The 14,321-nt window shown below is 41.6% G+C and overlaps 1 protein-coding gene across 2 annotated transcripts in view; it reads left to right on the forward strand.

The window, feature by feature from the left end:
• CD86 (CD86 molecule) overlaps nucleotides 1-14,321 on the forward strand; it is a 66,516-nt gene that overhangs the window by 42,695 nt on the left and 9,500 nt on the right. For both annotated transcript variants that reach the window (XM_017508167.2, XM_017508166.2), the window contains exons 3-5: nucleotides 5,334-5,669; nucleotides 8,268-8,570; nucleotides 11,288-11,434. In XM_017508167.2, the coding sequence (XP_017363656.1) occupies nucleotides 5,334-5,669; nucleotides 8,268-8,570; nucleotides 11,288-11,434 (786 nt within the window). The remainder of the gene's footprint in view (nucleotides 1-5,333; nucleotides 5,670-8,267; nucleotides 8,571-11,287; nucleotides 11,435-14,321) is intronic.

A 14,321-nucleotide genomic window follows, 5' to 3' on the forward strand; every position in this document is an offset into this window, starting at 1 on the left:
GCCTCTTTAATTGCCTGTGTTCAGGTCTGAAAAATGACACATATGATTTTAACCAGAAGCCAGACCTCGCAGGAGAGACAGACAATAACTAAACATACCACATCATGTCATGTCATAATAAGTACCACAACAAAGAATAAGTCAGCATTAGGGACAGAGTGCCAAGGATGCTATCTTCAAGAGAATGGTCAGAGAAATCTCCCTGGGAGGTAGCACTTACAGAAAGACCTACATGAAGTGAAGGAGTAACTGTGAGACTGTCTGGAAGAAGAACCTTCCAGACAGAGGGAACAACATGAGAAAAGGGCTGAGAAAGAGTGTGTGATCTTTTGGAGGAATGGCAAGGGAGACAGTGTGGCTGGGGTAGAGTGAGGGAAAGAGGTCTCATAGGTCCTGGAGACCCAATTATGTGAGGTCTTGTGAGGCCAGCAGAAGGACTTTGGATGTAGTTCTCAGTGTGAGGGGAAGGGATCTGGATACAATTTTCAGTATGTTGGGAAGGCATTGGAGGCTTCTGAACAGGAGAATTGTGTGACTAGAGATGTATTTTTAAGTGCTCATTTTGGCTTGAGGGACTAGACTTAGGGACAAGGACAAAGCAGGCAGATGAATTAGGAGCCGATTACATTAGTCTCCCCCACGCTTTTCCTAACATATTGGAGTTCAGCTCTGACTATAGTAGTTCTAGATCTCATCAGACACACTTGCGCAGAGTTTATCTTGGGTATTTTGGGTATATAGATGATTCGTCTTGGTTATACAGATGGTTTAGATGATTGCAGACAGAAGAGGGTTGTCTGGGAACCATTCCTAAACAGGGAAGCATTCCTTGACATAGAGGAGAGGAAGGCTGAAGGGGAGGAAGAGAGTACCTGTTGCTATCTAGAAGGAGGAATCCAGCAGGAAGTTGGATACAGGTATCTGAAACTCTAGTGAAAATTATCGGCAGGCAATAAGCACCTGGGAGTTAGTAGCTTATACTTGACAGTTGAATCCATGGGACTAGAGGAGAAAAACCAGGGAAAGTATGGAGACTAAGAAGACCAAAAACATGCACTCAAGATGACCAAAATTAAAAAGTGATCTGAGAAAAGTAATGAGGAAGTCAGAGATTGGGAAAGAATAGAACATTTCAATAAGGAGAGTTGCCACCACTGTTATATTTGACAGAGTGGTCAAATGAGATGAGGTCTGAAAAGAGCCCCAGCCTTGGCCATGTTGGGACATCACCAGTGACCTTTGTCAGTAGAGAGGTGGGGGTGGGAGGCCGGGACTGAAGGCTGCAATTGCTACTTACTCTTTCAGGGAGTTTGACTCCAAGGGAAAGAGAAACTAAAAGCAGTAGCAGAGGGCTTGTGTTTGAAGTAACTGTGGTGAACCAGGCGAACAGCCTGGAAGCCAAGTGAAGTGAGACTGGACACTACAGATTTGTAATGTCTGCACAGTTGAATAATTTCCCCCAGAAGTGCTCAATTGCTCAATTGTAAGAACAGATATGTAGACCAAAAGTAGAGTGTCCCCAGGGTAAATTCTATAGAGACAAAGGGGTATGCTTATTGAAGTTATAACAAGGAATAATTACAAAAACATACTATTGTTGCATTGTCCAATATAATAAGCACTAGTCATATGTGACTATTTAAATTTCAATTAATTAAAATTAAATAAGTTTTAAAAATTCAGTTTCTCAGTCATACTAGCTACGTATCAATTGCTCAGTAGCCACAGGGGCTGGTGGCTATCATATTATTCAGCACAGAGATAGAGCATTTTCATTATCACTAAAAGTTCTTGTGGCAAACACTGCAATATAGGGTCCACACTGTATACATCTGAGGTCTTGACGAAGTTGAACAACAGATGTAGGAGTAAGCAAGAGCAAAACCTGGATGAATAGGAGGTTGCAGACAGAGATGGGTATCTTGAGATTAAGATTCTAGGGACTGAGTTGCTCCAGGTGAAAAGGTTCAGGGTTATATCACAAGAGGGTAGGGGGCAGCTGCTGAAATAGTCTGTGGGGGAAGACCTGTGGAGTTGACAAAATCAAAGAAATCTGAGGCAAGGTTGTTAGACTCATTCATGAAGAAGTCACCCAAATTGTTGGCAAGACCTTGCATCTAATGCCTAAATCCTCACTGAGCAGGGGGTTAGTGATTTAGTAACTAACAGCAGTGAAAGAGGCAGACACCTCAAAAGGGGAGGGTGTTCCTCAAAGTCCCCATGACATGTGATAAAACAAACAGTAGCTGGGAAGGGCAGGTGGCTTCTTTTGGGTAGAGCCAGATTTCACTGAAATAATAACCTCAGGGGAAACAGTCAATGAAGAGGTTAAAGATGTGGGAGAGTTTCCTTGTAATTAATGGAATGAGGCTTCCAGAGGGCCAAGTAAACTCTGGAGGAAGTTTAGTAAAAGAAGGAAATTTTTGAGTACAGATAAGCATAGGAATATAAAGAAGAGATAATTCTTAAATATGTAAGATATGCATTTGGCAATAGTAGTCAGGGAAGACCGAAGTCCCAGTAGGGTCAGAGACTTCATAAGGTTAGCAAACTACGGTTTTTGAGTGGTATTCCAACAGTAGAGTATATTATTCAGGAATTTCTTAATTATACTTTGAAACAAACTCCTTCAGCTGATTAGGAAGGTCTAGCTGGATTCTTGAGTGCCGTTTCCCTGACATCATAGAAATCCATTGTAACTAGACTTCAACCATTCCTCTTACTGAAGTGCTGGGGAAGGGAGAGATTCTCAATGCTTACCCACGTATGGAGTCCCAGTGAGTCCAGTTGCTATGCAGCTTGAGGTCTGGGGCGTAAAAGGGAAGGCCTGAAGCCAGTTGGTGAACACAGACCTTGAGCCAAACTTTCCCCATTTAGTCAGAGAGAGGATTAGCAGCATCCCCCATGCCTAGCTCTGCGTGAGATCATGGGAGCCAGTGGTTGGTGAGGTGCTATGGAGTATAAATTGCAAAATACTTTCAGTTCCACTCAGAATGGATTTCAGAGTGATTTCCACCCCACAGGGAGGAGAGGGAGTCTGGGGAGGGACGGATGGAGAAAATTTTTTTCTGTTATTTTCTGTGATCCACTCTGGAGACAGAGGCAGAGATTCTTTACAGCAGCTGCTCAAACTACAGCTCTTGTTAAAATGCAGGTTCTGAATCAGTAGGCCTTGGGTGGGGCCAGAGATTCTGTGTTTCAGACCAGCCCACAGGTGACGTGAATCTCATTGGTCCATACATCACACTTTCAGTTGGTAGGTGAGAAAGGGAGCATTCGATGAGTGGAAGAGAAAGTCATTGTAATCTTTGGGAGAAGGGACCTGGGTCAATGGAGTTGGACTGGCCTGTGAGTAGAGAGAGTCGATGGGAAGGAAAGAAGATACTGTGAGGCTCTACAGAAAAATAAAATAAATAAAATAAAATGTAAATCAGGAAGACAGAAGAAGCTAAAGATGAAGTCATTTCCAGATCCAGAAGGCACAATTGACAGCTGAGTAATAACGTAACATTGACTGTTAATTGGCAGTATTTTAACTGTATGTTTAGTTTCTCCATGAGGTCACCTGTCCTCTATAATATGGCAAGTTAGACTAAAACCAGCGTTTCCCAGAGACAATGCTAGAAGCTTTAACAGTAGGTGGCACTCTTGCATTACATTAAGAGCTCAGCAAAGGACGCAGAAACCTCAGGTTTTGCCTTGTCACAACAAACACACTAAATCTTCCTTAGATCTCCCTTTCACTGTCAGCGTACCCATATAGATTTCCCTTCTCCCTCCAGTACAGATATGCATCCTCTACAGATGGTGCATTTAGTTCTTTAAGTGCTTCACGGAGTCCTAGTGAGTGTAATGCAATAGGAGTGATTCAGATTTGTGCAAACTCCCACTGATGCCTGCTGTCTGCTTCCCTTGGCGTTCAAGACCACCACCAACCCTTCGATTATGTGTTCTAACTGAGCCACTCTGTACACAGTTCAGTTTGATAAGTGCATTGTTATTTGATAAGTCACTGTTATTTGTTCTTTTCTTCCCTATTTCAAGAGAAATCACATCAATTTAATTACTCCCACACCAAGAACTCTTCAAATGAAATTCCTCTCATCTCTCATCAACCCATCTCCTCCCTTTCTTCCTCAATGTCAACATCCCTTCACATAAATCCTGAATGATGAGATTTTATTTAGAATTTACACTAACTTCCTCTCCAAGGTGACATCTAACTTCATATTAAGTAAGAAACAGCCTTCCCACTCTCCACCCTCATACTTCTCACCCACCACTGCTTACTTTTTTTTTTTTTGCCAAGTCTCAAGTAATTCTGTAACCTAGAAAAGGTCCTACACAAACCCTGTGATCAATCACATTTAAGGAGTTGGGTGGCCCACATCCTTCCCACAAACCCCAAAGTGCCTTCAAGGACTAAAGCCTTTCTCTGAACTTTTCCAGCATGATGCCCATGGTTGTAAAAATTGTCCAGGGTCAGTGCATCCTGGGAACAAAAAGCTTGTGGTGCCTGGGGCTTCCCCAATACTCCCAAAGCACATCCTCACCTGCCCATCTATGACTCACTTCCAGCATTTCACTCACGTGCCTTAAATGGTCATTGACCACCGCAATCCAAAAACAACCATCAAATGTTCCCAGTTCTCTTTCTGATCTCTGAAAGAGCTTAGAGAGGTCACTGAGAATACAGGCCTTAGTTCACTATTGAAGTCATTTCTAAATCATTTGATATCCTTGGGAGTGCTGGCCATGGGAGAAGTAGTGATGGGGGAAGTTCTGTAATGGGAATTATTTGAATTTCAAAGATGTTACTCAATGTAATCCTACAACTAATGAAGTATAATAAAAGGGAGGCTATAATTTATTATCATTATTAGCAATCTTTCCACCATAGCAGACCAAAGAATAAGTGGATAGGGAGGGGAGGGCTGCAATGATGAGAGTCACAATTCAGGTTATAGAAAGGTAACCGATGGGTGGATGGGTTGTCTGGTTTCCCCTGTCCTGGATTTTAATTCACAGAACCATAGTACTACAGAGACCCTTAGAACATTTAGTCAACCACTTCATTAATCAGATGAGGAAACTGAGGCTCATAATTGCGGTTTGTATAAGGCCACACATTTAGTCATCAGTGAAGCAAGGGCAAAGGTTCGAATCTCCAGATGCCTGGCATGTGTGCACAGTTCCAGAGCTTAATATCTAGTTCTTCAGGATCACTACTGATAAGATAGTATTTGGGTATTGGATAAAGAGAAATGAAGGGTTTTTTTTTTTTTTCCTTTCCTCTTGTTTCTCCCTTCCTAATCCTTAACCTTCCTTTTTAGGTGCTGATTCCCTGAAGATTCAAGCTTATTTCAATGAGACTGCAGACCTGCCATGCAAGTTTGCAAACTCTCAAAACCTAAGCCTAAGTGAGCTAGTAGTTTTTTGGCAGAACCAGGAAAACTTGGTTCTGAATGAGGTATACTTAGGAAAAGAGAAATTTGACAGCGTTCATTCCAAGTATATGGGCCGCACAAGTTTTGATCCAGACAGTTGGACCCTGAGACTTCACAACCTTCAGATCAAGGACAAGGGCTTATATCGATGTATCATTCATCACAAAAAACCCACAGGAATGATTCGCATCCACCAGATGAATTCCGACCTGTTAGTGCTTGGTATGTGATCAATGGTGTGTGTTCAGATTCTTAGCCTTCTCATATGAGACTGCAAATGACTTAGAGAAACACTGGAGGGGGGTTTGAGGGGCCCAGGGGAAAAGGGGGGTCTATAGCGAGAAAGCAGAGAAGAGCCATTTCTGGGAAGCCCATTTGAAGGGAGTCTGGGAGTGGGGAACTGAAAGGTAAAAACCATGGGTAATTAGAGGTTTTGGTTCACTATTGAAGTCATTTACTTCATGGTAAAAACCATGGTTAATTTGGCCATTACAAAGTATATGTAACCATACTCAGATCTTTTACATTCATTTTTCCCTTGGGTCCGGGATTTTTTCAGCTACTAAATCTTTGCCTGGAGGTCCTAGCAAAAGGGACAGCTGACACATTTGGATTTTCCCTTCAGCCTCCTCTAGGTTGCTTAGGAGTTGTATGCTGCCACAACCATGAGCCTGGTGGACAGAAAGGGAAAAACTCAACAAACATAACCCACAAACTTACAAACCCGCTCCTCTGCTTCAGCAGACCTCAGAAGGCCTAAATGTGACTACAGACTTTTTAAAAACTATCACACAGTAAAATTAACTTTTTTTGTTTTGGCATACTGTTCTACTGATATTATAGATCATATATAGATTTAGCTAACAGCCACAGGACATACAGTATTTCTATCACCCTAAAAATTTCCCTCAGGCTATCCCTTTATAGAGTCATACTCTGTCTGCGCTCAACCCTTGCTGGGCATCCTATAGTTTTGTCTTTTTGACAATGTCACACACGTGGAGCCATAGAGTATGTAATCTTTCAAGACTGGCTTCTTTTTCTTAGCATGCCTTTGAGGTTCATCCAAGTTATTGCACATATCAAGCTTGTCCCTTTTTATTGCTGAGTAGTATTTTATTGTTTAACCATTCAACTCAGTGAAAGACATTGGGTTGTTTCTGGTTTGGGGCTATTACGAGTAGAGCTGCTGTAAACATTCATGTACAGGTTTTTGTGTGAATATAAGTTCTCATTTCTCTAGGGGAAATACCCAGGTGTAGTATTACTGGATCCAGGTTAATTTTTTTTTTTCTTTCTTGAGACGGAGTTTCGCTCTTGTTACCCAGGCTGGAGTGCAATGGCGCCATCTCAGCTCACCGCAACCTCTGCCTCCTGGGTTCAGGCAATTCTCCTGCCTCAGCCTCCTGAGTAGCTGGGATTACAGGCACGCGCCACCATGCCCAGCTAATTTTTTTGTATTTTTAGTAGAGAACGGGGTTTCACCATGTTGACCAGGATGGTCTCAGTCTCTTGACCTTGTGATCCACCTGCCTTGGCCTCCCAAAATGCTGGGATTACAGGCGTGAGCCACCACACCCGGCCCAGGTTAATTTTTGATGAAACTTGAAAAGGCAGATCAACACTTATTCTAAAACCATAGAGTAAAACAGAAGCAAAAGTAGAAATAGAATGGGGAGCTGCTCCCTTTGAACCCTGTGTGATTCAAAGTAGGCTGCAAGGCTTTAGGAACAGTTAACCAAGTGTTAAATCCATGTTTGAAAAATGTGGTCAGGTACCATTGGAAATGTTTTAGGTGGGACACCAATAAGCATGTTGAAAGCCATGTCATATTTGTTTTAATGTATATTAGAAAAACTATAACTTAACCTGTGATATCACAGATGTAGTTAATAAAGCTAAATAAGATCTGGCAATTCACCTTCTATAGATCACATAAAGTCTAAGAAGAGTGCTCAAATACTACACTGATATAGCAAAACTTACAAAGATGACATGCAAATGACAGACCTTTTAGTAAGAATAACTAAATTATAAATTAGTTTGTAGAACCTGCAAACTACCTAGTAACTATAGAAGAGCAAGAGACTTTTTTCTAACAGAAGGCACACGACACAGGTCTAAGGGCTCCATGCCAGTGATCCTGAACATCCAGAAAAGTACAAATGGCAAACAAAGGCAAGAGAAACACTGTGTTTATCAAGATCGTGTATTTTTCCCTAAAATAGCTGGAGTTGGCCTTCATCTTAGAGTATGCTGTGAAGACACTTCGATGCTCATGCCAAAAATCAGTGTTCTGAATTTCTAATTCCAAAATCCCCAACTATTCACTTACCATAGTCCTGCTTGGATTTCTGAAAGATATGACCCACGGCATGCCAGCATGAACTCTGTCAGTTCCTGGTGACAATTCAGCTCAATCCCTTTCTGCTCTCTTAATCTGGTCAGCTGGAATGTGCCCTATGGGACACCTGGGCCCTAGAGTCAGACCACTTTTCCTTCCAAAGACTCTACTCCCTGGAAATAGTGGCTTCATTATAAATCTTTGGTGACTCAATTATGTCCCTCCTGTCACTTAGAGAGCACCCCCTTGATTTGGATAAGCAAGAAGTAAGCATGGCCCCAAACTCTATTGTTGAAAAATAATCATGAAGTCATTATGTGGCACTCACCTTGGGCTGAAGGCCACATTTTAGACACCCTGAGGCTCCCAGGTGTGCCCCAATGAGCCCCAGATCGAGTACCCAGTTATCTGCTATTCCCTCCAAGATATATCTAAACTTAGACTGATTTTTTAAAAAATCTCTCTTTTGCTTTCAGCTAACTTCAGTCAACCTGAAATAGTCCCAATTTCTAATATAACAGAAAATTTGTACATAAATTTGACCTGTTCATCTATACATGGTTACCCAGAACCTAAGAAGATGAGTTTTTTGCTAATAACCAAAAATTCAACTACCGAGTATGATGGTGTTATGCAGAAATCTCAAGATAATGTCACAGAACTGTACGATGTTTCCATCAGCCTGTCTGTTTCATTCCCTGATGTCACAAGCAATATGACCACCTTCTGCGTTCTGCAAACTGAGAAGACACGGCTTTTATCCCCACCCTTCTCTATAGGTAAAGCTGCTTTCCAAGACTATTTCTTTCAGCAGGTATTATACACAAATGCTTAAGGCAGATCATCTGATGTCCCTGCCTTTCTAGGAAACCTCCAGCTGGGCCATTTTATGATTCTGTTAGGAAGGACCCAGATGGAGGGCTCCTGCTTCACTCCGAGTGATGCAGGGTCCAGGAGGCTACAAGCCTATGCTGGACTTGAAGAAATATGCTTTTAGCCCTAAAACTGACTCAGTCTCTTGGTTTACCTTTGATGGAGGATTCTGAGGTTTTGATTAAAAAATGCAGGATTCCTCTGGCTAGAATTATTTCTTTGATTAAAACACATACATGGGCTTGCATGTGTGCGCACGCGTGCGCACACACACACACACACACACACGCCATGCATACATGCATACATACAAATGGTACTTATTGTGAGTATAGAACCATTTGGGACATTATTGGTTGCAGGAGTGAAAATGAAAAGATATAAGACATCCCCTCTGCCCTTGAGGACGTTTCAATAGAATCAGAACTCTGTAATGTGCACATATGAAAAATTAGATTTTTAAAAGGTTGAATTTGAATCTAAATTTTATTCCATGCATATATGTAACTAAACTTAAAACAAAAGTAACCAATAATGAGTTTTATGGGCATTCAGAGGTAGGCAAGATCCCCGAGGGTCAGGGAAGGTTTCCTAAGGGAAGGGGCAACTTGTAACACGTAAAGTAAATTATTGAGTTTAATAAATGTGGTGAGGAGAGGAGGGCATTCTGGATGACAGATTCCCAAAACTGTGGTAACTTTATTAGCAGAAAAAAATTGAGATAGTAGCTGGGCTCAGCAGGTGAGAGGACCACAATGATCAGCCTGTATCTGACCTAAGTGCAAGAGGTATGTCAAAGAAAGCCTCAGAGGCAGAAGTGCTTGCAGCATGTGCTTCAGGGACCACTTCAGTGGAGGAAAGGACTGAAGCTAAACAGTAGCCACTAATAGGAGCCTGACATTTTAAAGTTGTGGCTTCGCCCAGGAGGGCATGTGTCTATATTTGAGACTCCGCTTTTAAGGAGCTGTAAATGTAAGATTTCCTCCTAGAAGAAAGGTGGTCTGCACCTGTCCTGTCCCATCACTGCCTGTGCTGACATTGACCCCCCCACATCTGCCTTCTTTTTGCCTTGACCCCTTCTCCAGCGATAACTCCTGGCTTACCCCCTCTAGTAACATCCATCCAACTCCTTGCTCCATCCCCTGGCCTCCTCTCTCCCAGTGCCTTGTTCAGATGTAACTTGATCTATGAACAGCCCATGGGGCCAGTCCCCATGAACCAACTTTACAACTGGGCCAATCTCATCTCCTGGTACTGACTTCCTTCCACTCAGACACTTCAGCCTCTGAGAGCCCAGTAAATGGTGGGACCACCTGTCCTGTCCCAGTTGCTTCTGTAGCTTTTCTTGGCCAGATAGAAGCCTCTCCAAGCTATGCCTGAAGTTTAGTACCTTCTTATGTGACATCCCCCAGGGCCCTCTGTTATGGCTCCTACAGTCTACATATTAACAGGGGCTTGCCACCACTTTAACCTCATTATGGCTCACCTTCCTGCTGCTTCTCAACTACTGTCCCACCAAAACTTCCGCAGGTACCACCATCTTCAGAAATGTTTCAGCTCTAGCTGCCTTGGGAAGATGGGGCTTGCCTCTCTGGGTTTCCCATTCTATCACTTAATCAGAGATAGGTTAGACCCTGAGTCAAGGGACTTTTTTGCATGTTAAAAGGTAGCAGCCTCCATATTAGTAAGTATAACCCCACACCCGCTTTACTGGGAGTGACAAACCGGCTCAAGTGGGATAGACTGGGACAGACTCAAAAGAGATTAAATATGGCCTGCAATGTCAATGGCTCCTTAATGTCACAGAAACAGAGTGTGTGTCCACAAATTATAGCTAAGCTCACAGAACAGCTGATCCTAGTTTTCCTGAAATTGGGGATTAGCTACCAGAGCTGTTCCTAAAAATGTCTTTAAAGTGGGTGACTCAGTTTTAAGTTTTTTCCCAAAAAGCCTGTTTTCCAACTCCCCAGAAACTTAGGAGTTCTCATGTAAGGAAGTAGGTCCTGACTTCTAGGCAGCTGATTCCGACCCTGATTCCTCAAGGCATGAAGAAACATCAAAGGTTTTTTAGTAGATGAGATATGCTGAAAGCCATGCAAAAAAAAAAAAAAAAAGACACCTGCTGTGACCCCAGTGGGAAAAAAAAACTAAACAAACAAGCAAACAAAATGTCCAAATGAGAGGTGTGTGGAGATGATAGTGGACAGAAGAATCATCACAAGAGGACTTCAGGGTCTGGGGACTAACTGCAGAGGGGGGCGGGGTAGCAGGCATGCCACAGATGACTGCACATGCAGAGCCTCAGCACAGACACCTCACCCAGATTCCAGAATCATGGGCCAGGTTGACCCTCTTCTTCCCCATCATGGTCGGTGTTATCCCCACCTCTAGGAAGGCATGGCAGCTCAGTCCAGGCATTTGGCTAGAGGCACGTGCTTGAATCTTAGGTTGCTGCTGAGGCCCTGAGTCTGGGACTTTCTATGGCCTCCTACTGTGGATTTCAGACTTCTCTGGCCTTAGAGTCCCAGGAAGATGCTGGCAAGTAAATAAAGAGAAGAGCAGCTAGCAGAAACCTTTTGTAAATGACTCTTCTGGCTGACTGAAAATTTGTGGTCATTTTTAGAGATTGAGAACCCTCAGCCTCCCCCAGACCATACCCCTTGGATTGCAGCTGTACTTCTCGCAATAATTATATGTGTGATGATGGTATTCTGTCTAAATCTATGGAAACGGAAGAAGAAGAAGCAGCCTCGCAGATCTTATGAATGTGGTGAGTCAGTCCTTGTCCTCCCCAAAGACTGCCACTTTGCACCTACTTCCCAGTCGACTGCCTTTTGGAGCTTATTGGCTGAGCCTAGACTGGTAAAAAGTCAATGTCGGAAGGAAAGGTTTTCCCTCCGAGTTTTGAGCCCATGCAGAGTAGCAGCAGCTGATAATGTTGCTCTTGGACTTCAAAGAAAGGCAACATTCTAACCTCAGGTTTACCAATGTACTTCTGGTTTCCAGAGAGAACTGATTATTACTTGCTCTACCTCACTTCATGAGGCTATTGTGACATATACATAAAGCAAAATGGTGAGGTCGCTCCTAAATGTTAAAGATTGTGGACCTGGTGGTGTTCCAGCAGTGATATTTGCCAAATGTCCACAAGGATCAGCTTCTCATCACTAAAAAATCTAGGCTTCATGTGTAATAAGTTAGATGGATTATTGACCATTGACCTATAACAAACAATATTAACTTTTACTAATTTCCAAGTAATACATATCCGTTATCAGATATACCAAAATAAAATCATCAATATTTTACTAGTAAGAAAAAATGATTGCACAAACATTTGTAGTGCCTATCTTTAAGATTTTTCTATTTACCAATCTATGTTGTTTTCCATAATTAGGATTATCATAAGGGCTATTTTTCACAATTTGGATAATATATGTACTGTGTTCTAACTTTGTTATACTAAATGTAGCAAGACAATTTTCATTGTCATACATATCATTCTACAGCATCATTTTAAATGGCTGCAAGATATTCCATTATGTGGATACACCTTTATTTATTTGTTTATTTTTGGACACCTGAGCTGGTCCAATAGTTTTGTTATTATAAACACCCTCCCCACTGAATTCTGTTATAAAAATGTTTAATGGGGACAAAGTCTCCCCTAACTTTATAATAATGCCATGCCTATTTGTAGTTTGGGCTGGTTCTAAGATAAGACTGGACTTTATCTCAGTAATTGCCTCAAGTAGTAATTAGTTTGATTGGTGCTAATAACTAAGGTAATCTTCTTACTCACTTAAGGTAGAAAGCACAAGATGAGTATTGCCTCTGGCTGTATCTTGTTTTTCAGTATGCTGATTTTAAAATCTATCTAGAAGATAAATGGGTAACATTAGAAGTCATTCAATGTATCCTGCTGTACTTTAAAAATATGAAATTGGGGAGCAATTATCAAACTTAAATAAATTAATACAAAGCATGTAGCAGAGCCATTCAAACTGCCAACGCATGGAGTGTGCTGAGAGATTTCATGATATAAAAGCATACAATTCATACCACAGATATAAAGACATATTGTGCTTGTCTGGGCTTTGATTTTCAAGGTAAGAGTTTTGAGCTTCACTTTCTTTCGATCTCATTGCCATTTAGAATTAGTCAAATATGAAGAAGCAACTTACATCTTGGGAATAAGCTGTTTCCTAAATTTTCCTTCACATTGGAATGATCAGCTTACAAATGAAACAAAGAAGGGATAGAGAAAAAGAGTAAAGATGTTTCCTCCCCCATGAGGCAATCAGAAACAAATCAGGAGACTAGATAGGGGAATTAAAAAGGATATGTGTATTCACATGAGAGAAGTTAGAAGGTGCTTAAATAAGCTGTGTGGGTGCAGATGAGATGGTCAGATTGGGCTGAGTGGTAAAAGGAAGAAGGCAAGACAGAATAGCTCATATATGACTCCCAAGAATGTAATAAAGAATATTGATAAGAAAAAGTTATTTGTTCAGGTAGTCATCCATCCCAGTGAGTTTGATCAAAGAGAGAAACCTTGCTATCACTGGAAGGAGGGAAATACACCAGGCATAACTATGCCATTATAGATATGAGATATTTGTAAATTTGGATTCTATAACTTCAGCAATATTTACCCTTGGTTTGTGGACACTCCTGGCACTGGCTGTGTAACAGGCAAAATAATGCACTCCATAAGATGTCCTCCTATACTCCAGAACCTTTAATATGTTATCTTACATGGCAAAATGAACTTCACATAGGTGATTAAGGCACCAAGTTTGAGATGGTGAGATTAGCCTGGATTATTCAGGTGCACAGAATATAATCACATGAGTCAGAGAATCTTTCCCAGCTGGGATAGAGAAATGAACTAGAAGAAGGAGAGATCTGAAGCTTGAGAGGCTCAATCCAGCATTGCTAGGTTTGCAGATGGAAGAAGGAGGCCATAAGCCAAGGAATGTAGGTAGCCTGTAGAAGCTACAAGTGGCTCTTAGTTGACAGCCAGCCATTAAAGAAATTAGGATCTCAGTTCTGCAACTACAAGGAACTGAAATCTGCCAAGAGACCGATGTGGAAACAGCAGATCCCTCCACAGAGACACAGCTTACTGATAACTGGTAGGAATTTCTACAAAAGTGGAGCTTCCTTCTAATCCAGTGTTAATCCCTTTCTCAGAAGAGACAGCCCTCAAACTAACTTGGCATCAAAAGTCCTGTCCAGTGTTTTCTCATTATACATTTTCTATGCTTCAACTGTACATATTTACCCAGTTTAGGCTGTTTAAATGAACAAAAGGGAAATGCCATAGCTATTCTAGTCAGTTTCCAATCTCTTTTCCATTTTTTTGCTTTGTCAAATAGGACAGATAAGGCATGAGAATTTGTAGCTATGAATTACTGTCTTTTCCCAAACAGAAACCACCCTATTAGCTTACCCAGTGGGGAGAAAGACAAAAATAACTCCTGAAATTTTACTTCCTCATTTGGGTCTTATGTGACTGAAATCTGTATATAATAATGCCCTAGAAACAATGGCTTTTATGACTTGCCTCCCTAGAACAAACCTAGGAGTCTCAGCTCTTTCAGGAATGATTTCTTTTTTATTTTTCCTTTCTTTCTTTCTTTTTTTTTTTTTTT

Source organism: Cebus imitator, unplaced genomic scaffold (assembly GCF_001604975.1).
Source record: "Cebus imitator isolate Cc_AM_T3 unplaced genomic scaffold, Cebus_imitator-1.0 Scaffold387, whole genome shotgun sequence".
NCBI classification, from domain to species: Eukaryota; Metazoa; Chordata; class Mammalia; order Primates; family Cebidae; genus Cebus; species Cebus imitator.